Source organism: Seriola dumerili, unplaced genomic scaffold, assembly GCF_002260705.1.
Source record: "Seriola dumerili isolate Sdu_G_001 unplaced genomic scaffold, Sdu_1.0 BDQW01000874.1, whole genome shotgun sequence".
In the NCBI taxonomy this organism is placed as follows: domain Eukaryota; kingdom Metazoa; phylum Chordata; class Actinopteri; order Carangiformes; family Carangidae; genus Seriola; species Seriola dumerili.
In genome coordinates this window covers 549,528-576,448 of record NW_019175129.1, presented here as the reverse complement: position 1 = coordinate 576,448, position 26,921 = coordinate 549,528, and the positions used below count along the sequence as shown (strand labels likewise).

Genomic DNA, 26,921 nt, shown 5'->3' with positions numbered 1-26,921 from the left:
TAATATTAATTTATACCCAGCAACCCCCCCCCCCCGTCCTGAGCCTGATTACCAATTTTAACCATCACATCTTCAGACCACTTCAACTCTATTGTTAATTATAACTTGTGCTGACAGCACATTTTATGATTTTACAGTAATATCCGTTTTTCTGCTCAGTTTGGTTAATGTGACTGAAGGCCACAGATGAGGAATGAGGGGAGGAGTGAAAGAAGTGGGCTGAAAAAGCAGAGGATTGGAAGAGGGGGGAGCCTGAGCGCAGGGTGTAATGTACCGTGCTCTCTGAATCTAGATCACTGAACACACCAGTGTTTCTCCAGTAATTTCTTGTTGCAGAGATGGGCACCCTGGTTTCACTCGTCTGTCCCAGTTTTGGCAGCCGTGCGCTCGCAGTGCTAATGCTACAACTAACTAGAGTCACAGAGTTTGGACTGTAGATTTAGACACTCCTTTGAGACGGGATATATTATGCGATAAGGTAGTAGCAACAACTGGAGGAAGAAAAGAGGGGAGACTGAGATGACAGTTGGCTTGTTCCAATGGGAATATGCCTTAAAGCCTTGTGTGGGTGTATTTAAACCATTTGTATTGTGGCTTGATATGACAGCTGAAGAACACTCCTGTGATAATGGTATTGTACACGTCTTGTTTAGTCTCATTCATTCTCTCTGGCTTTGGATCACAACAGTCCAATTTTACCAGCAGATGAGACCAAAGTAAGAAATTTTGCAAATCCTACACAGACAGTGGTGGCTTTAAAAAATAAAAACAGACTGGTGAGGTAAACACTCATTTCGCATGGGTGATACTGGCGACGGTCTTTTGAGCCTAGATTTTTCCAGATTTTTCCAATTCAGTTTCGGTTACTGGGACAAGTGATAACCAGTAAAAACCTAATTAAAAACATTTCCAGTGAATACACAAGCGAAGGTGACACTAGCAATTTTTGGAAAATTGCTGAGTTGAAAAGGAGATTTCTTTTGTGGTCTTTGTTTCTTGTTGACTAATTTCTATGCAGTCTTGAGTTGTCTTGTAGCTACAATCTAGTGGCTGTGAGAGGAACTGCATTTTGAGGCTCTTCCACATTAAATTTAGAATTGGCTGGCACTGGCCCGTTAGATGGACAAATATCTTCAAAGGACCAGTGTGTAGGATTTAGTGGCATCTAGTGGTATTCAGTTACTCACCAACTGAAAAGCCCTCCCCTCACCATCTCTTTCCAAGCATGTAGGAGAACCTATGGTGTCCTTCAGGCTAATGTAAATGTGGGAAAGGCGCTCTAGAGTCTAGATCAACTCATCATAAAACTCTTACTCGTACAACCTTTATAATCAGAATGCTGCTTTTTTGGCACATGCCATTCATGCACCTCACTGTAGTTGTTTTGTATGTTTGTGAGATGTTGTTTGTGATTATAAAGCAGGTGTAGGTTTTATATTAATACTGTGAAAGTATCAAAGCGCTCAGTCAGAGAGAGAAATGCACACAGTCTGTATTCTAAAACTGTGCTTAAAACGAGCCGTCAGGACTTCCTGAACTTTGTGATGTCACAACAAAACCATCACTGCCCTCAGCCATGCCCCAAGCTGACCTCACTGATTTGACACTGACAATTTGTTATATTACTTTGCTCCATTGGGTTCTTGTATGTCCCTTTTATTACTGCCATCTATTTATTTATTCTTTTATGGGTCCATAATTGTCTAACTGATGGAAGTTATCATGGAAAACATGAGGAAATAAATTTCTTGCAGATAAATTTTAAAACACCTTTAATTTTTATACATCTCATATAATTTATTCTTAATCAATGGTAGCCTACTATTAAGAATCCTATGCCAAATAAACATTAGCATATACCACAACAACTACAGCTCAGCAAACCATTCACCCTGTCTTCTCCTTGCACGTGACTAGCTCCATGAATATGAAGCAGCACTGAAAACACCTCACGCTGCCTCCCTGGTATAAGGAAAGGTAAAATAAAGGGCTGTTCAAGCAGGACCTGGAGGTCTATAGGGCAGGCTGGCTGGGAATATGCGGACTAGACAGCCGACTTGCTTGTAACACAAGGTCCCTACACAGAATTAAGTACGCTCCACTGGACCCGAGTACGCGTCTTGTCCCCGCCCCCCGACAAGGCACAGCATCCATCCTCATGCGCTCACACGCTGCGTGATCCCCATCACAAACCGAGAGCGGTGGCTTCACTGAACCGATGGAGTAGTAGTACAAGTAGTAGTGGGAGTGCTCACGGCTTCCTTTCGCCCTTATCTCCTCATTTTTCTTCAATGGATTCGCCTTTCCTCCGGAATACTGCTTCATCCCATCGCGGTAAGTGTGCGTGATGCTCGCAGATGCCGTTGGGGGAGAAATAGAAGAAACGGGAGTGTGTAGCTATTGTCTGTTGCAGAAGCAAGTTCGGATCTTAATCAAGTCACAACGCTGGTTTCTCATTTGATAAAACGTAGCCTATCCAAGGAGCGTAAAACGTGATTTGTGAATGGGACAGATTTCATGGCGGATTGAGTGAGAATGTGTGGAGAATAGTGTCTTAATGATTGTAAAGAATCGATATCGGTATTTAGACAGACACCTGTCTCTAGCAGCAACAGTGACCGCCCTCCAGCGCTTATTTGCGCTCTAGCAAATGTGATTTTTGGGGAGAATATCCGCCACAGGGCTGCGCACCCCTCACTAGGAACAGAAAACGAACATTTGTGTAAATGTGCCGCCTCCGTTGCCGAGCAAAATGTGCCGTCAGTCCAGCAAAAAAAAAAAAAAAAAATCTGGCCCATCTCCCCGCCCCCCAACCTCAGAGGCTGGCTATTCCTCCCCAACCAGCCCCCCAGACATGCACCGCGCAGTTGATGCCTTTCAGGTCACTCAGAGACTGAAATCCCATGCTGATTATGATGCCTTGATGAGCGCAATAGGGTAACCTTGAAATATATTCAGTGCAGCGTCTCTCATCATCCTCCTCTGATTGCTTCTCCTATCATCATGTTCAGAAAACGCTGCTGTGCATGTGCAGCCTTGGCCTTGAATTGAATACAATACAGAGAGGAACCTCATCCAGTGCTCCCGAAGGAAGCACGATGAGAATGAATTGAGACAGGTAGGGTTTCTTTGGCATAAGTGTCTGTTTTGAACCTCTTAAACTTCATCATACAGCAGCTTCCTGGCATCACGTGAGGTTAAAATGCAGGGGAAATATATTTTACTGTAGAGCTTCAGCTTGTGTATAAGGCTGTGAAAGGGACCGGATGATGATGATGATAATAATAATAATAAGTTAAAAAACAGTGGTGAATAACGAAATACATCAAATCATTTGCAGATCTGCAGATGAGCAGAATTGCTCTTCAGACTAGTAACCAGTTGGTCCCGGGATCCTGAATGTAGCAAAAGTCAGTGTTGTCTGTTGGCAAAAAAAAAAAAAAAAAAAAGTGCTGCTCATGCTGAATTACCTACTCTCTAATTAGTGAACAGTATTTCCTGTCTGTTTGCACATAGAGAGGCAAATATTGTGTCTACTTCAATTCTTCCTACCTGCTTCCGTGCATGTTGCCAGTTGTATTGAATCCTCTGTGTAGCCTTTGGCCCGAGCAGTGGAAATAAGATAGTATCGCCCACCCAGAGGCACATATTTCTACCAGCTGTGTGTAGCTGGAACCTGTGAATTTATGCATTTTGCTGTGTGTGTTTTATATTTGACAGGTGTATTCATGTTTGTCCCCGTAGTATAGCAGGCAAATGGTATTATTCAGCAGACAGATGGCAGGTGGCTGGGCATCAGGTGAGCCTTTCCCTGGCTGTCAGCAGCAAGACACCTCCTGGCATACACCCACCATGCTGTTCTACATAATGGCACAAGTGTGCATTTATACAGTGTGTGTGTGCGTTTGTGCAGATTTGAATATGCACATGCAAACAACTTGCAGTGGACACAGTGCCTTTTATACTGAGAAGCTTATTTTGCCATAGAGTGTGTGTGTGTGTTTATTTATTTGCCTTTTCTTGAACATTGATGTCACTTTTGACTAATCATATAACAAAACAGGCTGAGGTCACAATGACATCATCATGTTTGGCAATGATATACCACCGTGACGTTCACTTGTGACATCATCGGCAGCATTAAGTGATGTTATTTAACTAGTCATGATTGTTATTGTTGTCACCATGATTTATTTTCAATCACAGTTATACCCAAAATCACATTTTCCTCAGATTCATCAATCATTATTGTTGTTGTGACACCTCATTTTGATTCATTTTCTTTTCCTTCGTTCTTTGGCAGAAACTTGTGAGTTTTAATCCCATTGCAGTCATTTGATTATTGTTAGTTTTGATTTTGTTTAACAATGATAAAATATGGTTTGTTTCAGTCATAATTGAATCAGTAGTTACATTGGATCATTGGATCCGTGGGATCTTTAGTTGTTTAAAATTGCAGTAAAACCCTTTGTAGAGCTACCACAGTCACCACCACAGTTTGGTGTGAACCAGCTCCACTTATCTGTTCTGTTTGATGAAGATATTGTTTCATTTTGATCCTGGAAAAGCATAAATTAGTATGTTTTGTCTCAGGTTTTGTTTTTGTAATTGACTATTTACAATATTTGTGCCTTCAGTGAGATTTAGTCCCTGCTAGATCTGGGTCATTATGAGCTGCAGGGATCTACAAGCACAGAGTTTGGAATAAAATTGCACTAAGGGAGATTTAATAGCCAAAATATGCTTGTCTTATCATCCTAAATCTCCAAGCGAAGGACCATGAGAGGGTTGTTTGCAAGAGAGCAGAGCGTGAGATTTGTCAAAATGAATTTCAGCTCTAGTACGTGATTACTTCTTCACATAGCAACTGATAAATCAAAACATCCATGTGAAATTCAACATGGCCATTTAGAATAAACTGCTGCCTTTTGAAGCCACAAACGCACAAAGCTGTTATAGTGCATTCAACATGTGGGAAAAACAATCATATTGGTGGCAAGGTGCTGCTCTGAAATGTGTTACAAATGACAATAATTAAAGGGGAAACACCAGCCGATGTGTTCAAAAAAAAAAAAAAACGCCAGATGGATATATAGCAGTGAAGACACAGGAAGCAATGACCCCTGAACTCTCGTCTGATATCGAATGCCTTTTCCACTCCCACACCAGAGACTGGCTATTGATCACATACACACACACACACACACACACACTCACACACACACACACATCCATATCTGCTCAGACTGCCACATACACACACAAATCATTTCCATGGTCCATTGGTAGCAGGTATTTGATTACCACTAGATGTGGCGGCGGTGTTATTAGTGCAGTGGGGGTGTCCTGATTGGGCAATAGATCTGTCACTGTGATGTCTCAGGGGGATGATTGGCCCTAAGGTGAGATAAGGCCTGCCTCTGGAGATGGAGTGGCCCTCCCTTTTATCTATAAGAAGGCTGATACACACAGGTGATAAGGTTTGAGAGGAACAGGAAGAATGATAACACTGGCAGCACTCCATGAATATTTTTGCCTGGTGTGCCAGAAGCCAGACAATAGAGTGGCATCTAATGTGGCTAAACATCCATATTTACAAGGACGCTTGATTAATTCGAGGCAGAAGTGGTATTTTGTTGGCTCAAATGGGTGTTTTTTATAGCGTGCCAGAATGCGCCGTGAGATTCTCAGCCCAGACTTATGTATATAATTAGTCAGAATGTGAATGGGAGCTAATGGAGAAATACTTCAAGTGGCAGCCAAATATCCCTGCTGGCTGTACGCCCCAGTTTTTTTTTTTTTTTATGTAAGTGACCATATTTGAGACTGCTGAACTTATTTGGGTGTACTCTGAAGACAGATGAGGTGTGGAATTTAAAAATGTCAGCCACTACACCACCACACTTGTGTACAGAATTATTTTGATGCCGAATGAATGTGTTTCCTGTGTGTTTGAGTTGTCGGTTGAGGCATGATTTTTCCATGCGGTCACATCCTTTCGCAAGCTATCTGTTCGGGGAAAGCTGCACTAACAAGAGGATTTTTTTGATTTCTTGGTGGCATAAAGTTATATGAGCAGCTCTACCTTTCTACATATGATGCATGACCAGAAAAATCACAGACAGAGATTTTACTGCCATTCCACCTCCCATAAATCCTTTTGGAAGGTAATAAATGATTGCAAGGACAATGAGATGCAGCAGTAGCATGATATGGTAGCGCTCTTGAGAAATCTCATAAGGGAAAGATTTCTTTATCTCCGGCTGGGTAAAGAGGACGGTGCTGTGTTGGTTCTGATGGTTTGTTATCGGACTGAAAAATAGCTGAACACTCAGATCAAGAGTGTGTTTGATCTAAATATAGATGGAGATGTTACAAGGCAGCATAAGAAAAAAAAAAAAACTTGCACAGCATCACTCAGCATTCAGCACACAAAGTGAAAACATACACACACACACTGACACACACACACACACACACACACATACATACAGACAGACAGACATACAGAAGCCTCGGAGCACTCATGGAAATGCATTTTTCCTAACTTAAAAATTTACATTCATACATATGCAAATTTACCTGAGGCATTTGCAGTTGTATACTAATGACTAATAATTAACTAAAATAACTAATAATTTGTTGGGATGAAAAGCAACAACTGCCACTCCTTGTTGGATTAGTTCCCTGCATATACTTAACCAGATCTGTTGATTTTGATTTTAGAGGAAATTCAATATTAGAAAATCTTATTTAGCCTTAAGCCTCCCTAGGCACAACCAATAAGTCAATGAAAGTAGATTGTATTTAGAAGGAATCTCAAACCAAACGTAAACAGAAAAGCAATGACTTCATGTAGATGTAGGTATTTATTCAGTCTGAATTCAACAGGAAAATGTATAGTAGAAATAACGCAGCTGGTAAAAATATGTGTTTTTGTACGGTTGAGAAATGAGCAGACAGAGAAATGACATTGAGGATGAAACGATCAAGGCTCTGGCAACGAGCTAAAATGAGGCTCAGACGCATATACCACTCTGCTTCATCAGGAAAAAAAGACATGAGGGTGAAAGTCAGGCCAGCAGCTGAGGCAAACCCTTGATATGTGGAAATACAGGAATGTGTTTGAAGACTTTCGAGACTGTACTTGTTACTGGTTAGCAGCATCTGAAGAAGCAAACTTAATATTTCTTCAACTCTTTCCTGCTGCTTTTTCATGTCTGGCTTTTCTTTTTCTCGTACTCTTAAGTCTTTCTCATGGGGAATGTTTTTTCTTTTTCTTTTTTTGTGAAGTTCAGATTCTTTTCTGAAAGGATATTCCTAATCTTCTTTTACTTTCAACTTTGTTCTATTTCTGATCTCATCTTACTTGTCTCTGTGTTTGACATTCATACGTCCTCCGCTGTATTCCGTTGCCAGGCGTTGTGCAGATTTTCCAGCTAAGCTGTCTGTCAGAGAGACAAAAACGTGACTCCCATTGTGATTCCTCACAATCAAGTGTTGATGCTAAGTTGTTTTTTGTTTTTTTTTTAAAATCAAAGCTGATACAGAGAATAATTTAGAAATGTACAGGGGTAGGGACTGAATTTGATACTAACCTTCATCATTCATCTATTACAGTAAGTTTTCATCATATATATTTTCAAAAGGAAGGGTTTCTGGAGAGTTTAAAAGAGTATACCACAGATTTAGCAGTACACTCCCATAACATTGTCAGACTCATGGTGGACATAATCAAAGAAGTATCAAAATCAATTCAGCCAAACCACAGATATCCTTTTATTCCATATTCTTTTTCTTCCTCGTCCAAACTTGTCACCGATGGTGCAACTCAATCGCTGATTACGCTAGTAGCGGCTACTGTAGCCTCAAGCCACTCGCCTCATGAGGAGCAGGCAGCAGAGGTCTGGTAAGCTCACATTTTTCTGACACACCCTCCAGATTTTATTCATTTTTTACAGTCGTTTTCAGACCCAACGGACGCTGACTCAACTGACATCTCTGGGGGCACTTTATCAGACTTAACACCGCGTCCCCTGGAGCCACAAAAGGCCTCAACGGGTCCTCCGACCAAACCGCCATGTAGGTCGCTTGTTCCTAACCTTGGCTGTGAGCCATGGGAGTTTACCGGCATCAGGCATACTGGACCTTTGTTGTCATGGTAACAATAATATGACCTACAGGACTGTACAGGCAGCAGGTGTGGTTCACCTCAGTTGTCATGGTAACAATAATAAATACATGCTTGAGGTTGTGGAATGGTCACAGTTTCCTAGGTTTTGGCACAAAAAGTACTTGGTTGTGTTTATGGAAAACCTGTGGTTTAAGTAAGGTTAGATGACTTTGTTGTGGTTACAATAAATGGCTATGGTTTCTTTTATCCATTACTGTTCCTCAACAATGTTGACTATTGGTTTCAAACAGGAAATGAACAGTGTAGTTCTCTGTGAAAGACCTATGATATGTTGACTCCTTCATCCAACCCAGCCTCCTCCTAATGCAGACTTTATCTCTCTTCATACCACGTCACCTGAATACCTCCTTTCCTCCTGTCGTAAGTTCTACGGCCACTAAAGTTGCCTAACAATAAAATGTTACTATGGTTGGCCTATGGGTTTGTTTTTTTTTACAGGAGGACAGTCTCAAAGGCTTTATACACCTTTTGTCACAGAAAACCCTTACCCTTGTAAAACTGGTAGAGACAATGAAAGCTTGGACGTTTGTGACTATGCTTATCGCGTTGCTATAGAAACTTGATGTGACGATTTTATCAGTACCCATCATTTCAGGTCAAAAGACTTCAAGTCAGAAGAACTCATGTTCAATGTTCTGAAATGAACTCAAAATGAAGAAACAAGTGAAAAGTAGTGCTTAAGGGGAGGTTTTGAGATGATCTTTGGGCAACTCCTGGTGAGATTTTGTTTCACTTTCACTAGTTACAATGGAGTAATCCCTCACAGGCTTCCCACACCCAAACACAGGCAATTAATTGTGTTTGTTGGAATGCGTGACCAATCCAAGGGCCTGAACCTGATGGGGCTTCATGGTGATGAAAGAATGTTTTTCTCCTGCATCATCTGTGTATCAATACAGTGAGTTTATGAGATTTGATTAAAAGCTCAGTATCACTCCTTAGAGGTGAGTTACAATGAGACTTTCGTGCATATAGCATTTTCTCTACCGTAATGAATGTTTTTTGTCAACAATATGTCTCAGAACACTTTAATTATGCATCACTTCTATTTTCTTTGCTCGCTGTTTATTCAAACTATTTTATGGCGAAGGGGAATTGCACTCGTTATTGATTCTTGTTTATTGTTTGCATTGTAGGTTTTGAAATTAAAAGGCTGTGAGCATCTCCAGTTTGAAAATATAAGAAACAGCCTGGGTCTTAAAAATCCAAATGTTGTATGTTGAGCCCTAAATATAACTTTCCATATGTGCAGATGGTAGCTGTGATATGCAGAGGCACCAAGAACTGCGGCTGCCAGTAAAACTGAAACCATTTATAAAGACTTTGCTTGTAACATCTGCTTAAAATGACAGTAAAGCAGTGTCTCCCAGAGGACGTAGCAAAAGTTATTCTCCCGCAAATGAACCATCTTCTGAAACATGACTTTTCCTCCTCTGCGTTCGTCCTTCACAAGTTGTTTCTGTCTCTTTCTGCTTCTCACTCTCCCGTCCCTTTCTGTCCGCTGTGAGTCCTTGTCCTGTCTGATGTTTACCTCTGCAGGGGAATAGGAGAGGAAAGATGACAATGTTATTTTATGTTAACACACAGTTGCATCTGTACAGAACTGTCAGCATATACTTTGTGAGAAAACGTATAATTTCTACAGTCGAGAAAAATAGATTGATTTCCCAAGATTCATTTTTAAGGAAGCCACAAGGGAAGTATGGAAACAGACTATTTATAGCAACAAAGATGCTCTGTTGGCAAGAGTAAAAGCCATGGGACGCTGTGTGTCTGTGTGAGAGAGTGTGTGCAGTGAGCAGATGAGGAATTCAAAATGAGATTTATACACTTTGTTGGCCATGAACCTTTTTCCTAACTGGTATGATTTCCGGAAGAGAACAGATTTATATAAGAGTTGTATAATAAATGTGAAAACTTTGATGACAGTGGGGGCATTTTTAGCATCCAAAAATGCAGAGGATTTCTCTGTAGTCAAATAAAAAAGGCACAACAGCGTACTGTAGGATAGATCTGGACACAAAGTGCTGAGTTGGCCAGTTTCCCAGCAAACATGTTCCTCAGATTTGGTGCAAAAAAAAAAAAAAAAAAAACTCAACATAGCTTAATTTAGGGCTGTAAAAGAAACAAAAGCAATTATTATTAGCAGTTCTACATCTGTCTATGTAAAGTTGCTCAGATAATATTAGTATTAAATAGACCTGTAAGTATTATTGTAAAAGTAAAAGATGAAAGATTCGGGATGTTAAAGTTGAATCTGCCAAGATTTTCGATTTCTTCTTTCTTGCTCGTCTCTCTGGTTTCCACTCATTCTGCCGCTAAAGTGGCCGTAATCATGATGATAATAACAATGTATCAAATGATAATGTGATAACAATGTGACAATCTGAGAGGTCGCAGAAAATGATCACCCAAATTGGCTGCTATGCTCGGCTTCATGGAGCTTTAAGCAGCTCGGTGTTTACCTGTCCTGCTCTGCAGCTTTAATGTTTTGGTTCACTCTCCCCGCTCTCATGCTGTTTTTAGTGAAAAGCTCTAAAAAAAAACCACAAACGCACTCTAATGTGAAGTCGTCTAGGTTGGTAAACTAAACTATGTTTTAACCCAGTCTGGAAGTTCAAACTGTTCAAAAGTGTAGCTTTAAAATTCTGTCATTTGTAAGAGTTTAGTAACTGATGCTCTAACATTCAAGTACAGAAGAAGAGCAGAGCACAGGGCTACACCAGCAACATGCTGGCAGTGATAACAGGAGGTAATATTTCATTTTTCCATGCTCAGCTTTTGACTCTCAGCTCTATCAGCAGCTCTGTCATTGTGACAGCTCAGTCACATTCAGGCAGTCATCACAGTCAGGCAGAACAGCTCAGCTGGAGACCAGGAGATGGTCAATCAGATGATATTTCTGGGCTCAATATTTCACAGTCAGCTCTCACCGGTTCTCTGAGAGACAAAGTCATCACAGCCTGGCTGAGTGGAGACGAGATCCTGATGAATCCTGACAAGGCCTGTAGGCTGCTCGTTTGATGAGCTCGCCGCTGGGGAGGCAATCTGATCACCTTTCATGCGGCCGTAATTAACTGGCTCCTGGAATTGGGAGAAAAATGCTCCATGGTTATGATCTTTGAAACATCTTTTGAAACAGTGATGTCCCGAGGCTAGAGAAAAAAGAGAAATCACGTTAAGACTTTCCTGTGACTAGATTCAATTGTTCAGCACTGTGACTCCTTCAGAGCTGTGAGGCTGTTCTGGTGAGAAATAAATGAATGTAGTGTAAACTCTTTGACACTGAGTGCGGCCCCCTTAAATTTTCTGATTTGAATCATCTGTCACAGAGCCCCGAGTCAAATCATCAAGCTCACAGTCCAACTGTTAAATTGCCAGTTTCTTTTTTGTCTATTCCTTCTGCATGATTGCACACAGAGCAGGACAAAAATAAAAGCTTAGACTGCACAGTTTTTCAGTCTCTCACAAAGATGGGCTACACGTGTCAAAAGGTTCAAGGTTTGGACCCACCTTCAGCATCGCAAAGACGATACTTGCCAATCGTTTTGAGGAAATTACAAGTTCTGAGGTGCTTGTGTAGGAATGTCATCAATGGCAATAAGAAAAAGTGAAAAAATACTTTTTGTGATTAGTTTTAGATTATCTACTCACCTGTAGTTTGGGTCAGTTGGTCCCTTTTAAAAAGATATGTTATTGCCTTTTCTTCTGGTCCTTTTCCTGTTCACTTGTATTTACAGAATTACAAACAAACCCAAGGGGAGTAAAAATGACGTTACATGAACTGACAGGTCATTCATTTATTCAAAAGTCATGGACCAACATGGACAAATGAAATTACAGTGACTGACATCAAGTCAAGCCGCACTTTAACTGCACCTTCCATTTTTATTTGTGTCCCAAAGAGCTTATGGAGAATTAACTGATTATGAGCATTAATGGCCAAGACTTGCCAACATACATGAAGCAGGATACAATCACAACACACCTCCGTTTTACCTCCACAAGCCCTTGTCATTGATCAGGGAAAATTCCAGTGCTCACTTATTGACATGCATACACGTTGCTATGGTTACCAAATGATCTTGCATAATCGTATTGTTTGCTGGGACATCTGGTGGCCAGGTGGTTTTGTAAGGCATGTCAGCTTGTCTTATTGTTTTTTGTGTGGGGATTTTTTTCTTCCCCTTTCAAATTTTCCCCTCTCAGATATTTGACTTGTGGTAGATTATGCATCATAGCCTCGCCTTCACAGCAATATTTTCATTTGTTGTGGGAGAAATATTGTGGTTGCTCACTTGATAGAAGGCCATCGACAAGGGACCTTGAGAGTTCTCTGTCATTAGCTGTCTTTTCTATCTGATACCAGGTGTATCCCAGTCTCTTGATGTTTGCCTAGAGATTCAGTCGCCAGGTGTTCTTTGGCCGGCCTCTTTCCCTCTTCCCCTGAGGATTCCACGTCAAAGCTTGTCGGGTGGTGTTTGACACTGGTTTCTGTAGCGTGTGCCCGATCCTCTTCTTCTGAATCCGTCTGCTGCTGGTGGTTGTTTATTGCTGATCTTGTCCGGCTAGTGGATTTTAAGAATTCTTCTTCTTCGAGAGTTGTTGATAAAAAGTTTGCACTTCATTGATTGTGGTCTTTGTCATTCTCCAGGTGTCTGTGCCATGAAGCAGCACTGATTTTACATTGGAGATGAAGATTCTTATTTTTGTTAGCTGCTGTATCACTGCAGAGCGCCAGATGTTCTTTGGCTGTAAAAAGACTGCCCTTCACTTTCCTATTCTTGCTTTGACATCTGCATCTGTAACTCCCTGTTTGTCAGTGCCAGTAGGTAAAGTAGGACTCTACTGTGTGATTGATTCAGTCTCAAAGCAAGTGTACTTTCCTGCATCTGATGGTTGGCTGTGTGACAGTAGAGCCAAGTCATCTGCAAAATGTAGATCATCCAGCTGTGTCCACAAAGCCCGCTGGAGTCTGTATTTTCTTTGGTCAGTTGTTGTTCCCATAACCCAGTCAATGACTAATAGAAACAAGAAAATAGGAGGTAATAGGAGACCCTGTCTGACCTCGGTCTTGACCCTGAACTGGTTGGTAACCTGTCCTTCATGTTCTACAGGTTATTCCAGCATAGCTATTCTTCATAAAATCTAAGAATGGCTCAATGCTGTCTTGCACCGTTTTGCGAAGTTTCAACTTTTAGGCTATCCATTAATTATGCACCAGTTATAATATTATTAGTACCAGTTATAATCTGTTGAATATGGAGCAAAACTATATATTAAAAAAAAAAAAAAAAAAAAATCACAGTTGGCTACAAGAGCTGTTTCCATTTGACTTGCTTGATAAAATCATGGCTCAGTGAAGCAAAATGAAGAAATTATGAATAATTGATTTCCTGTTGGTGATTGTAGAGAAATTTGGAAAAAAAATGCAGCATATTGTGGAGTATCAGAATATAACAGTGTAAATGTGATTAGTATGGTCATTTAATTTTGGGGGCTTTTTACCACATTACAGGCATGACAACTCAATTTCCTCTCTGTAGCTGATGCTACCCCACCTGCCATAATCTGTAAAGTCACTGAGTCACTGGAGACCGATTACACTGTTAATGTGCACCGTGACGGATAGCAGGGATGTCTAGCAGTAGCTTTTTTTTATGGATTTACTGAAAGCAATTAAATCTACATGGCATATAAGACTTTTCAGGCAGGTGCTTGCAGTATTAGTGAACTGGGAGACCATCCATCAATCTCACCTGACAGCTATCCACCCTACTGAAGTGTACTCCAACAGGAGAGTGAGCTCTGTAGTTGACACCGAGTTTGCACTGATCTTACTGTAAGAGGGGAGAAAGGTAAATTACAATGTTGTCTGCTTAAATTCTGCTGCTCCTGTCACCTGCAGTCACGCATGCCAGTGTTAAGATGTTCAAGTGTCACACGGCAGGGTGGCAGGTCTCCGTGCTGATTTGGAACTGTTGGTGTTTTATATACAGACACCAACAGACATTTGTTTTGCTGAAGCGCGAGTGAAGCGCCGTGCGAGAGCTGTGAGAGCGGCGGTCAGGCTGTTGCCATCTAATGTCGCTTTGATTAGCCCGGATTGAGTGTTAAATGAGATGGGACAGGCACTCGGGGACTGATTAGGCCTGCCAGCCTCACTGTCTGCCTGCGTCTGATGACTCAGTGAAACTGAAGCGTTTGGATTCAAATTGAGATGAGAGTTGGGATCAGTAGATCTTCATGTAAGGTGTGCAGAGGAAACTTTGCAATCTGTACTTGCAACTACAAGCAACTGTGGTGACCGTGTTGCTTGTGCTGCTGTCACTATATATTGTGCCTAAACAATCACCAACGACTAGTGTCATATACAGAGTTAACTAGAATGGTATTCAGTAGAGCGGATATATCCGCCAAGGCCAAGCAATCCCACACGTCTCAGCTGCACCAAATTGTATGAAACAACAGCATTATTATGGCAGGTTTTTTACATCATGATCAATACATTATTTCCTTTTGAAATTGACGAAAATATCGAAAATTACAGAGACTGTCTCCAGGTTCAGGTTGCAGGACTTGTTGCGAAAGCCCTATATCGCAGTGTTTAGGAAAGTGATAAAAAATTCCTACCAAAATTTCTTAACCCGATCGACACCAAAATTAAATGGGTTCTTCCATGGCCCATCCCTCCACCAAGTTTGGTGCAAATTGGTTCAGAACTGTTTGTGTGATTCTGCTGACAAACAGACAGACATGGGTGAAAACATAACCTCCTTGGTTGAGGCACTAAATGCTACAGTAAGTAGAGACATGTATGCAGTGAAAATGACACACCCACATGTTTCTAAAAGGGCAAGTGTGGGCATTAGAGTACTAAATAGATTTTCCATGTGTACACAGGTATTGCCCCTCAGCCCTGTGAGATCCTGCTGTGATCCTTGTTATCACCCTGACTGTTCAGCCCTGGATTCCTGTTGAATTTTTGTGCTGCTTTGTTCAGATAAGAGCCTTTTATCACAAAAACTCCTCATGCACAAACCAATCTTTAGGTTGTTTCGCTGCTATTTCGTGCCATGTAGTTATGTAAGATACAACAATATACAGCAATATTCAATTATAACATCTCTCCAGTGGTGATCAGTGAAAGATAGAAAGACAGAAAGAAAGAAAAAGACATTTTTATAAATAGAGAATTTGAAACACTCCACTGGTCCTTTTTTTCTCCAACTTGGCTCTATAACAAACCACCTCCTCTCCACACTCGCTGCCTTTACTCAGAATTGCAGAGTGGGAAGAAAGAGAGAGCTCAAATTGGGAACAATGTTCCTCTTAAATGGGGAATTAAGTACAATTACAGCCCCATAACACATTTATGAACATTAAGTATCTGCAGGGGGTCCTAGCTTTGTTGATTAATACCAATATATCAACAATTACTACAACAGATACTGACATTTCTGGCTCTCCAGGACATTTTTAAAACCCACCTAATCTACACCCACGGAAACAAGACACCTCTTGTACTATCCTGTGCTCAGTAATTAAAAACAATGTAACGAGTGACTGACAAGCTGTTTCAGCCTTGGCTGGAGCCAGAAAAGCAAATAAGGTTTTATTTTTCCAGTATTCATCTTTTCACTACACAAATCGACTTGACCCACACTCTTACTAATCAGCTCGCTATTCTCCATGGGGAAATGCTATTGTTTTATACTGATGTTATTTGTGACAATTCGACACCATTATAAAACGCAATAAAACAAGATAACAGGAGGAGAATGGAAGCTGTGCCAGTTTGAGTGCAGGAGATCATTTCTACCAATGTGGTTGTCGTCGCTGACCTGAACTCCGGAGCCTTCCCTTACAACCAGAGGGAGCATAAGTCACGTTAATAAAGCCGATATGAGTAGAAAAATATTATCTCTTTAGGGAAAATTTAGTCTTGGAGTCAGTGCCAATAAAAGTGCAACAAAAAAGGCTTTAACTGACAGAGAAATGTGATCGAATACAAACAGGACCAGAATATAACACCAACGTCAGAGTAACGCTAACAGAAATCACAGTATGGTGCTCTTTAGATTTAGATGAAGTGTGAAGGGTGTGAAGGGTGTTTCAAAGTCTTGATAGATACTTGTATGATTTATATTTTGTAGAAAGCAGAGGTTTAGAAAACTTTTCAGTTTTCACCACTCTGGCTCAACCCTGCCTTTATCCACCCAGTCCCTGCTCTTTGCCTTGCAGGTGGTGAACCCACCAGGCCTTTAGTTGATAAAGGTGCCACCCCCAGACTCTGTAGCAACTGCTAAGGAATCCTTCGGTCCGCCTTCCTTTGGAGGTTTTATGGGCACAGCTGACTGGGAGGAGACCCAAGGGTAGACCGAGGACATGGCAGGGGGCCTGAGTCTTATAGCTGCTCTGGGTGCTCTTGGGATCCACCAGAGGGAATTAGTGAAGGGAAAAGGTCATTTGAGCTGTTTCCACTGGGACTCAGGATAAACAGCTCAAATACAGAGATGGTGCAGAGGTTAGAGCTGTTTTCCACAATGTACTGTTTTTGTTGTTTTCCCTTTATTTTGTTGCAGATGTAAAGGCAGATGTTATAAAGTTCAATCAACTGTCATCAAGTCTTTGAAATGTAATAACGAAATTATACTCTCTAGCTGCAGGTGATCAGTTCCCAATCAAGAGTCCATATCAGCGAGGACCATTGATAACATACTGTACATCTACTGTAACAGTTAGAAATGGTATTGGTGCATTTGTGTCAGTATCAGATCATGAGCGCTGACACTTGATGTTCCCGTCTTTGCAGACTGAGCTGCCCTGAATCCTGAAGGAGAAGTCTCCCGACAGGAGGCAAGATGGCGTCCAACAACACCCTGCGCAGCTACTCCATCATCCCATGTTTCATCTTTGTAGAGGTGAGAGACTCTGCGTGTGTGTATGTGTGTGTGTGATAATCTGCCTTCTTCTGTACAAAGTGTAAAATTCATGCATATGTGCATTTTAATCCTGGTTTAGGGATTGTACGTATGTGTGAGTGTGTCTGTGTCTGTCTGTCTCTCTCTCTCTCTCTCTCTCTCTCTCTCTCTCTCTCTCTCTCTCTCTCTCTCTCTCTCTCTCTCTGTGTCTCTCTTTCTCTCTCTCTATCTCTCTGTGTGTGTGTTTGAGTTACAATTTAACCATTAGCAAATGACCTCTTCTGCTAAATTATACAGAGTTAACCAGAGCGTAAAGTGTTGGAATGAGTAGAAAGCCAAGTGTGTGTGTGTGTGTGTGTGTGTGTGTGTGTGTGTGTGTGTGTGTGTGTGTGTGTGTGTGTGTGTGTAAAAGAGTTGTACTGCTCCTCCATACTCCTCCATATTTAATTACCATGTCAGCTGAAAGTCCTTAATCAGAGAGATGTCTCAGGACGCCTTGCATTACTCTCCTCCGTCTCTCTATCTCTTTTACACTCTCCCACTCTCTCTCTCTTTGTCTCTCTCTCTTCCTCTTCCTCTCTCCCTCACATATGCACTTCTCTAAGGAAACATCCTGCATAGGGGTCTCAGATGAGTTTACTGTCACATTCCTCTCTTCCTGCCTCTGCCTTTATCTCATGCCACCCGTGATGAGTATTACATGTTACCATGATGGTGTGTCCTCCAGGATAAGTGAATTGGTAAATGAGATAAGTGAAATGTGACGTATGTGATCACTTCCCCTTTGATTGATGACGTTCCTCCTCGCTGCTTTTGGTGCAAGGCCCCATTGGATATTATCTTATTTATTTGCCTCAGTTCTTCTGCGGTAACAATAACATTATTGTTCTGCACTTATTGATTAGTCAGATATCAGTCATTTCAATGGAGCTTTGTGTCGTTGAACAAGGAGAGACGGCAAAAATAATCTGCCACCCAGTTGATGTGATTATTTCTGTTTTAATTTTTCTGAAAAGTTTCTGTTTGCCATTGCTAGTCTTCACAGAGTTTAATACTAGATATTAGCTATACTCTGTGACTATACCTTGATTCAGTTAAAAAATACTCTAGTTAAGAATGGTACATGAGAAAGGTGCAGAACAGACTAATCAAAGGTATATGGTTTATATATGACTGTGCACTGCCACCACATTAGATCACCTATAGTCAAATAAAACTCCAATTTAACTCCCACACAGCCAGACTTTAAGTTAGACCTTGCCCTGCACAGCAGTTATTACCATAAAAAAACACATTGGATACACACACACACACACACACACACACACACACACACACACACTGCAAGCACTGTCCTCTCAGTAAAATGCTCTTCTGAATTGTGACACATAATTAATCATCACAAAGTCTGTAGAAAGTCCTTCTGTTAGACAGCCTGTCATCATTGTATAGCAATTTGCTCATTTACAGCTTTCAAGTCTTTTGGCTGGTACTCGGTGTGAAATGCTCAGCTGGACATTGCTGATCAGTAATGAGAGCTTCATGCTCAAACAACATGGTGTCAGGGGAAATTGAGGTTGGTTTGAATGTGACCTTGGACCTAAAACTTTAGCTTTCGTAACCATTCTTCTCATTTGGGATTTATATTTTCTATAATTAGAAATGTGTGTGACAGTCACAAACACTCCGACCGAAGAAATGTGAAATGTCTTTATCCGTCTATTTTAATGATCAGAAGTTTTACTCAAGAGATAGAGTTGGAAGCTACATCATGTAGTTTAGCTTATTCCCATTAGTTAGAGATGCCACTGTTACCATAGAAACATTAATCTCTTCAATGTTCCTCATTGCTGGTAGCCCAACCAGAATCAAGCAGACTAGCAAGCAACTGTTATTGGTTATTGATGAAGCTCCACCAGGATTTGTCTGTCTGATGTTTCGGGCATGAGGAAATTAAAACCATTACAGTTCCCAGTAATGGCTGTTATATTGCTTTATTACATCAGTTAGTATCACTGCTCAAGATAAAGAAAGAGAGGAAGTTGTTGACAGAGTTTTTCACAATGCTTTATTAGATTTGAAAATGGTTCCCTCTTAAAAACCATTATGTTCTCTGCCCTTGTCGCCCCTCTCATCTACTTGAATCTGTTGTCAGCTACAACACTTTTATACATCAAATTCACTTAGCTTGTGAGAGTAATACTCAGCCTGTGAAGACAGTTGTGTGATATGATGTCTCAGAGTCTCTATAGGGAATGGATGATGTCATCAGGGTTATCACAGCTCAGGCTTGAAGACTACACATTTTTGTTTTGCAGAGAGTATGTGTTACAACCTGGCGGCATATTGTTTGAAAGACGTGAGCATTTACCTGGCAGGGAGGGACTAACTAAAGATGGGTTGCATTATGGGAAATGTAGGACCCAGTGTTTTTGAGGGCCTGATTTACACTTGAGATTAAAAGTCAGGATATACTGGCCTCTGTTGCTTCGGTTGTCCCAATTATTTTTTAAATCTGTCTCTCACCAACATTATGGAAGCACAATCCTAAATTGCTGGAGTGCAGCGTAAATGAGGTTAAAATAAAGACTGTCATGATGGTATTTTTATGAAATGACACTTTATATCCCAATATGTAGACCTCACCCATGATTTTTTTGTCACATTTAGCTTGGGATCACTCATTTGCACACCAAGTTTGTAAAATGATAACATATCATCATATCATCACAATATGATACCAATGAAAGTTGATGAATTAGAATATTGAATTGTCGCCCATCCCTATTATTTGGTGTAATCTTGCTGACAACCGTATGTATAGTACATTTTCTCCATATTGCAGCAGAGCATAGGAGGAAAGCTCCTAAGAGACACTGTAATAGCCCATTGAGTGTCAAGCTTTCTTTGATTTTCATTAGTCTTTTTTCACGTGCTCCCCTTCTTCCTCACTCAGTTCTCAGAGGCATCCTGTCCATCTCCTTGTCTCACTCTGCCTGTCCCTATTTTCCCCTTTTCTCCCTCTTTGATGTCTCTGTCACATCCTCACAGCCTCATTCCTCTCTCGCCCCTCCTCTCTCTGTGGAACCTGCTTCCTCCCTCTGTCTCTCCCCTCATCTCCTCCTATGTCTCCCCTCCCACCTATTTTATCCTCCTCTGTATCACTCCATCTCAGTGCCCCTCGCTCTTTTCCTGCTCCTTTTGTTTCTTCTTCTTCTCTCTCTCTCTCTTTTTTTTTTTTTTTCTTTCTCTTACTCACCCCGCCTGTCACGAACAGAACACGGCAGAGGGACAGTGCCGTCACATGACTGAAACCCAGCGTCCTGATTGGAGCAGCTCGGCTCTGTAGTTCAGTGCCAGAGGCAGTGTGACAGGGAGGATGTTTATTTATGGTGATTTGTTTATTTAGTCATGTAACTTGTTGCGTTTCTTTCATCCGTTACTTAACCTCAAGAGCATCATTTGTTGTGGCTGTTTGCCATTACTGTGGGAGTAACTAAGAGATGGAAAACAGGGCTGTGAGATGAAAGGGGATAAAAATAAGAATAGGATGAGAGGGCTGGGAGAGAGTGCAACAGGAAGGTGGGACACATGGGAGGAGAGAAACAAAAAAGAGGAGAGAAGAAGAAGATGAGGAAGGTACAATGAAGCAGGAGGGGGAAAGGAGTGAAAGGTTTGCGAAAAGGGTGAGAGATTAATTAAAGGCAAAGTCTTTTCAGGTGTTTTGTACGAAAATGAAAACTTCCCTGTGTTCACACCAGGCTGTAAAAGAAGCAATCTCCTGACTAACCTCTGTCAGCCTCAGAGATAATTTCTTTCTTTCATCTCGCTCAATCTCCTCCACCAGTATGGTGTAATAATGTTCCAGGCTGTCATTATTTCCCCTCAGGGACCGTTTGTTTTTGATGTGGCTCCGTCTCTCTCATGGCTGCACTGACGCAATACCATCTTTTACATGGGGGATTCTAAAAGAAAAGGGGGAGGGGGGGCTTTTATCTGGGGAATCGCATGTTAAATTTAGTTTTGCAGCAGCACACGGCCCAATTAAACCTGCTAGTTTAGTTTATACAGATTAGACAGGAAACATGTCATTTAAATCATCTGAACCGTTTCATCATCATTTCATTTTTTTTTTTTTTTTGCATTGCTCGTAGTGGAAAAAATATCCAGCTGGTATGAAAATGTGAGTGGTGTTATGTCCCAAGGGATGAGGAATATTAGCTAACTAATGATAAACAGCTGTCTGCCTGAAAATACCATTAGACCCACCCATTAGTTATTGTTGCTTTCTTTTTTAAGATGCTGATTCAAATTATACCAAAAGAAGAATAAATGCTATGTAGGCTAACTTCCGCTGACCCAGGAGGTCGGGCACATTAAATCCTGTTGGTCTCCGAGTCCCAGCAGTGAAGAGTCCTCGAACAGGCAGGAAAGGAAATGGAAAATACAGTCTGGTGGCAGCTAGTATGTAGATTAGCTCTGTTGAATAAGTGCTAAGTTGCAAATTTTGGCTGCTGTCTGGTAGTAATGTATGTAGCTTAGCTCTGTTAATGACCATCTAAGTTACAGCCAGGGCTGGTATAGTCTGGAACTTGATTACAAGCCAGGTTACATATTAGGAGACGAGATAAAGAGCGACTACGGCTGATTAATGAAAAAAAGCAATTAGGATACATCTGGCAATAAATGCAGTTACTGTTAGTGGGAACAATATGACAAAAATAAACCCAGTCATGCAGGACTATGAGGTAGTTTATGTTACTTAGTGTTGCGTATGCTTCCGCATACCGAGGACATGGCAGGGGGCCTGAGTCTTATAGCTGCTCTGGGTGCTCTTGGGATCCACCAGAGGGAATTAGTGAAGGGAAAAGGTCATTTGAGCTGTTTCCACTGGGACTCAGGATAAACAGCTCAAATACAGAGATGGTGCAGAGGTTAGAGCTGTTTTCCAAAATGTACTGTTTTTGACAAATACAATGCTTTCCTCATCATCTTTGTCTAGAGTAAATGACAGCAGATTGTGTTTTTGCACATACTTCTCTAATGTTAGTTTACTTTGTAGCACTCACCCTCCTGACATTCGGATTTTGAGTCATGGCCGATGCCAGAAAAATGTAATTCCCACATCAAAGTGCCATTTCAATGCTGTTTCCAGCGTGGAGTAGAAGCCAGTGTTAGAAGTTGTGTTACCGATCACTTTAAGGGCCAAAAATATTTCATCTGCTCTGTGGTTTTTATTGAATCTGTCGCACAATCTGTGTGTGTTTTAGTTCCTGATTTACTAAGGCAGCAGAAGGAGAGCTCTGACTGTAGGCACAGTTCAGCAGTGGGATTTCTATGAGTTTGCCAAGTTCAGAAAAAAGATAACGTGGTGGTCTCCACTCCACCACTCTGACTCCCATCGCAGCTGAATCCTACATGAGATAGACAGTTATTGCTCTTTATCGTAACATTACAGCTGGGACTAGTTATATTATTTGTCTAATAGGAGAGAGGATTTATTTTTTGAGAAGTGAAAAAGACATTGAAAATACACAAAGGGTGGTGGTGGTGGTGGAGCAACTCCTTTGAGCAGCTGACATTGCAGCAGGTGGAGGTGTTGATACAGCTGATGCTTCACTAGAATACTGAGGAAAATGCAGCTACATCCATAAGGAAAGAAAGACACCAGGCTATTACTACTGCAGCCTGGTGTGCCTGCTTGATTAATACACCTCATGTATTTGGGGCAGAATGCGTCACACATCCTTAGAAAATCTGGCCCTCAATTCTTAGACAGACCCCACAGAGATTGGATGACCCTTCATGAAACCATGAATGGCACAAGATGCTGTACTTAACATATTAATGAGCCCGGATGAAGAGAGGAGCCGTCTATGCAGTGGTTTCTAATTTCTCTTTCAGGAAAGACTGTAAAAGACAAATTCTCTCTCTTGTTTTGGGGTCCATACTCACATCTAACAGCTGACTACTCATCATTGTCACATGTATTATCACAGTATTTTTGAATACATGCTAGAAAAAACAGAAATCAGCTGTCTCTGAGGTCACTTCAGGACAAGTTTGATAGTGTAATATATGGCGTAAAACCAGGGGTGAGTCAGGCTAAGATGCCCATCTCTGTCGGTCTGTTTTTCTACTAACACAACATGACGGTGAAATGAAAATCTAGGACCCGGTGTTGGATTTATATAACATTTTCCTGGTTGTTTCCGTGGTGAGAGGGAGGAGATGTGCGGTGGGACTGACAGTAAAAAGATTTGGGAGTGAAGGAGACAAAGAGGAGAAGAGATTGGAAAGGTTGCAGAAGGGGAGTGATTGGATAAAAAAAAAAAAAGTTAATTAGGTTTGGATTTTTATTATGATGAAATTGGCTGTGTAGAAGTCAATTACAAATACACAACAAAGTCATATTTCATCTGCCATAACAGCAAATATATTCTGTATCTACCAGAGCTATCAGTCTTATGACTTATACTATAGACGTTGTTTATAATGTGTAATGTTTATAACAGCACATACAGTGCAGTGTCAGGTGAAAATGTTCAGTGGGTTCATCACTACAAGCAGCCTCAGTCACATTATAATTACATATGTGATTCAATGTTCATTTGAAAATATTGATTAGAATGGAGTTTTGAGGTTGACGAAGAGGATTAGAAGAATATTACTTTGTTGGGGACCTATAAGTCATTGAATTCTAAACGGTAGCGGTCGGAAATTCTTGTCCTCCCCCTCTGAAATGATATTCTCCAGTGAAATGTAGCCTGTTAAAAACCTAACAGAGGTAGGTGGCTGCACCAAAATGCCCCGCCACACTCTTGGGTAAAAGAGGTGAATTGTACCCTCCAAGGGAGAAGGATAATGGCATGCTGCAGTAACTTTGTATTGCCCATTTTACGACAGCCACTCTTGTCAGTCTGCCCTTCACACAGCTAATGCAGCATGACGCTTGGCTGTGGAGTGAATATAATGGAGCCACAAGTTATGCCACACAGAGAAAGGGGACACTTGTCCAGGTGTGGAACTGTCACAGAAAAGCCAGCTCATGAAGAATTCACGGAAATGGCGAACGGCCTCCAGGGGTGTGACTGCACCGCTATTTTCTTTTCAACGGAGTAGGCACACTTCAACATCTTTATCAGAAAGTAATTATAGGGCTGACTCACGACCAAGTCAGTGTCTGCTACGGACTATACAGAACAGACCGGAGAGAGGAGTCAGATCAGGCCCGACAAGCTGAAATTGCTTGTCTCTCACGGGCTGTTTTGGTCATTTGCCACAGCCCGATGACTCTCATGATGTCCCGACGGCTCGCTGGTTGTTTATGGCTCTCTATGATTTATGGTGTGGAGAAGGAGAAGGAGGTGGGGTGAGTGATAGAAGGGATGTTTGAGCTTTATAGATTTCTAGAAGAGAGGATGTGATTGCGAGGAATAAAGTCAGGAAGCAATGGTCCAGAACTCGCTCAAGGGCATCTTGATCCTCCAAACTATCGCTCAGTGCTTTCTACTGGCAGCCTAGACTTTTTAGGGCTACTGCTGAACCCGGGCTGGTGAATTACCAGAAACTGTGGCTGCTGCTGTAAATGAGCTTGAGGCAAACTTTGGTCTTTTTTTTTTCCTCTCTTTTTTTTTCCTCTTTTTTTTTCCAAATGCAAATAAAGTGCAAGTCAAAGTAAATGAACCCACAGTAGTAATAGTAAAGTTCAACACGTGTACTCTGGTGTACACCCCCCTAGATAATATGCCCAATCCCTTTCCAGGTGTTTCCTTGTAAACCTGACATCCTTAGGTATGCGATCACACAAGGTATTACATGGCATTTCTACAAGCGAAGGAATTTACATATTTTCAGAGGAGACCTATGAATAATTTTGTAGCCGATTACACTGCTGAAACTTGTCTGTGGAACAACATAAAAACATGAAATTAACCCGTCTCCGTCTGTCTCCGTCATTTGGATGCTGTGTGTGGACAAGCTGCTTAAAGATAGAGGAGCAAGAAGATTTCTCTTTATTCGAGTGGCTTTACTTTGCTAGTTGCTGTTCGGTATGAATACAACCGTAATGTGGTGTGCAGACAAGTGTGATGGTTCCTCATAGCAGTAGCTGTTAATGCATGTGAACTGTGTAAAAAAAAAAAAAAAAAAATGCCAGGCCACCTTTGTAAAAACAGGAGAAAGGAAAAGATATTGCTAACTAGTGTTATTCAGAGAGTTGGCCCAGAAACAAATATAGCACACACACTCAAACACAAACACGGGCACGCACACCTGGACATCTCAGCGTCGCCATCTGTCACTGCAATACATTCTGCCAGCATTTCTCTCCCGTTCTCTGTTGCTTTCGTGCCTTCGCTGTCTGAATCCCGCCGGCCATATTGTCCAGTCTGCTTCACACACACCCTCCATATTTATTTATTTATTTATTTTTTTTATTTTTTTTTGTTGTTGCACAAAAGAACACATAGTTCAGGTCAGCTGACTTGATTGGACAGGATACATTGTTGATAATCAGTAATAGCACTCGCATGTTTTACTTTTGTTCTAGTGACTGATTCAGAAAATCCACAAGGAATCATAAACAGCTCACTGTGAGCGGTAGCCCATGGCAACATAAAAAGCGCTATGCTGGTAGAACGAGGCCAACAACTGTGAGCTGTTGCTTTGAAAAGTGTGTCTTCTCTGACTGACAGCTGACTGACAGTTCTGTTTTGACAGTACAGTACATGTAGACTGATATCTCTAAACCCACATAATGGCATCAGCTGAACTGAGGTACCTGACATTTCTGAGCCCAATAATACTCACTGCAGGCACACATGATATTTGTGGTGTTCCTCACCTAAGATCACACCACTGTATGATGGATGCTGATTTAACCATTGACTACACAACATTTATATCTTCATTTGACATGTAAATAAGGTGTTTCTCAACATTTCCCCCCAAATTAATTTGATTTACTTGATAAACAGACGACTGAAGAATGCCTGAGAGAAAAAAAAAACTAGTCTGAGAGTTTGATAAGGATGATTTCTTGCAAATTTGCAATTTTTCTTTTTTGTTTGATGGGGGAGATCACTTGTCGATTCATCATCTGTCTCTCTTTCCCTTTAATTCTTCCTGGTGTTAACCAGCTATCCATTTTGATACTCCAGTTTTTGCCATGAATGAAATCTTTTAGCACGCAATCAGACTGAGATGGCAAACAAGTATACCGTGTGGTCTGGTGGCAAAGTGGTCTGGCTGGTGACAACATAAAAGTTCCTGTCATTGGTTTACATTGGCCACAGTGATATGCCTTAAAATGAAAAAAAAAAACAATGAAAAGTGTTTCTAAACATTTGAATGTTTTTGAAGATCATTTTGTTTTAAAACATTTGAAAACATTTTTTTTTTGTCTATAATTACATTCTTTCACTAAAATTGTACTGTTTTGCAAATGATTTGTTGACCCACCTACAATACGTTTGCGGCCCACAGGTTGAGAACCGCTGCCCTTCAGTGTAGGCCTATACCGAAACAGCCTGAGATGTAGCTTGTGAAGTGTTAGTCAGTTAGTAGTCAGAGCGCTCATGAGTGATGTATGTGATGCTAATGTTAGCATGTAGCTTCTCATGTTGCTTCTTTTTTTTCCCTGAAGCTTAATACGACAAAGTATCAACAGAGGTTTCTGAAGTTTAGTGAATGAGTCAGATAAGAAAAGAGGTGACGGTTTTGTGGATCTAGAGTTTGAGAAGCCACACAACAAATCAGGTGAGAGTATTTTATTGAAAATGCAGTCCAAAAGCTCTGTTCTG

At 41.1% G+C, this 26,921-nt stretch overlaps 1 protein-coding gene across 2 annotated transcripts in view; it reads left to right on the top strand.

Annotated features, from left to right (window-relative positions):
* The first annotated feature begins 2,031 nt into the window (after positions 1-2,031).
* The window catches only part of plppr1 (phospholipid phosphatase related 1), a 49,854-nt gene continuing 24,964 nt past the window's right edge, over positions 2,032-26,921 (top strand). For both annotated transcript variants that reach the window (XM_022766587.1, XM_022766588.1), the window contains exons 1-2: positions 2,032-2,334; positions 17,010-17,118. In XM_022766587.1, coding sequence (XP_022622308.1) covers positions 17,059-17,118 — 60 coding nt within the window. In that variant the 5' untranslated portion in view covers positions 2,032-2,334; positions 17,010-17,058. The remainder of the gene's footprint in view (positions 2,335-17,009; positions 17,119-26,921) is intronic.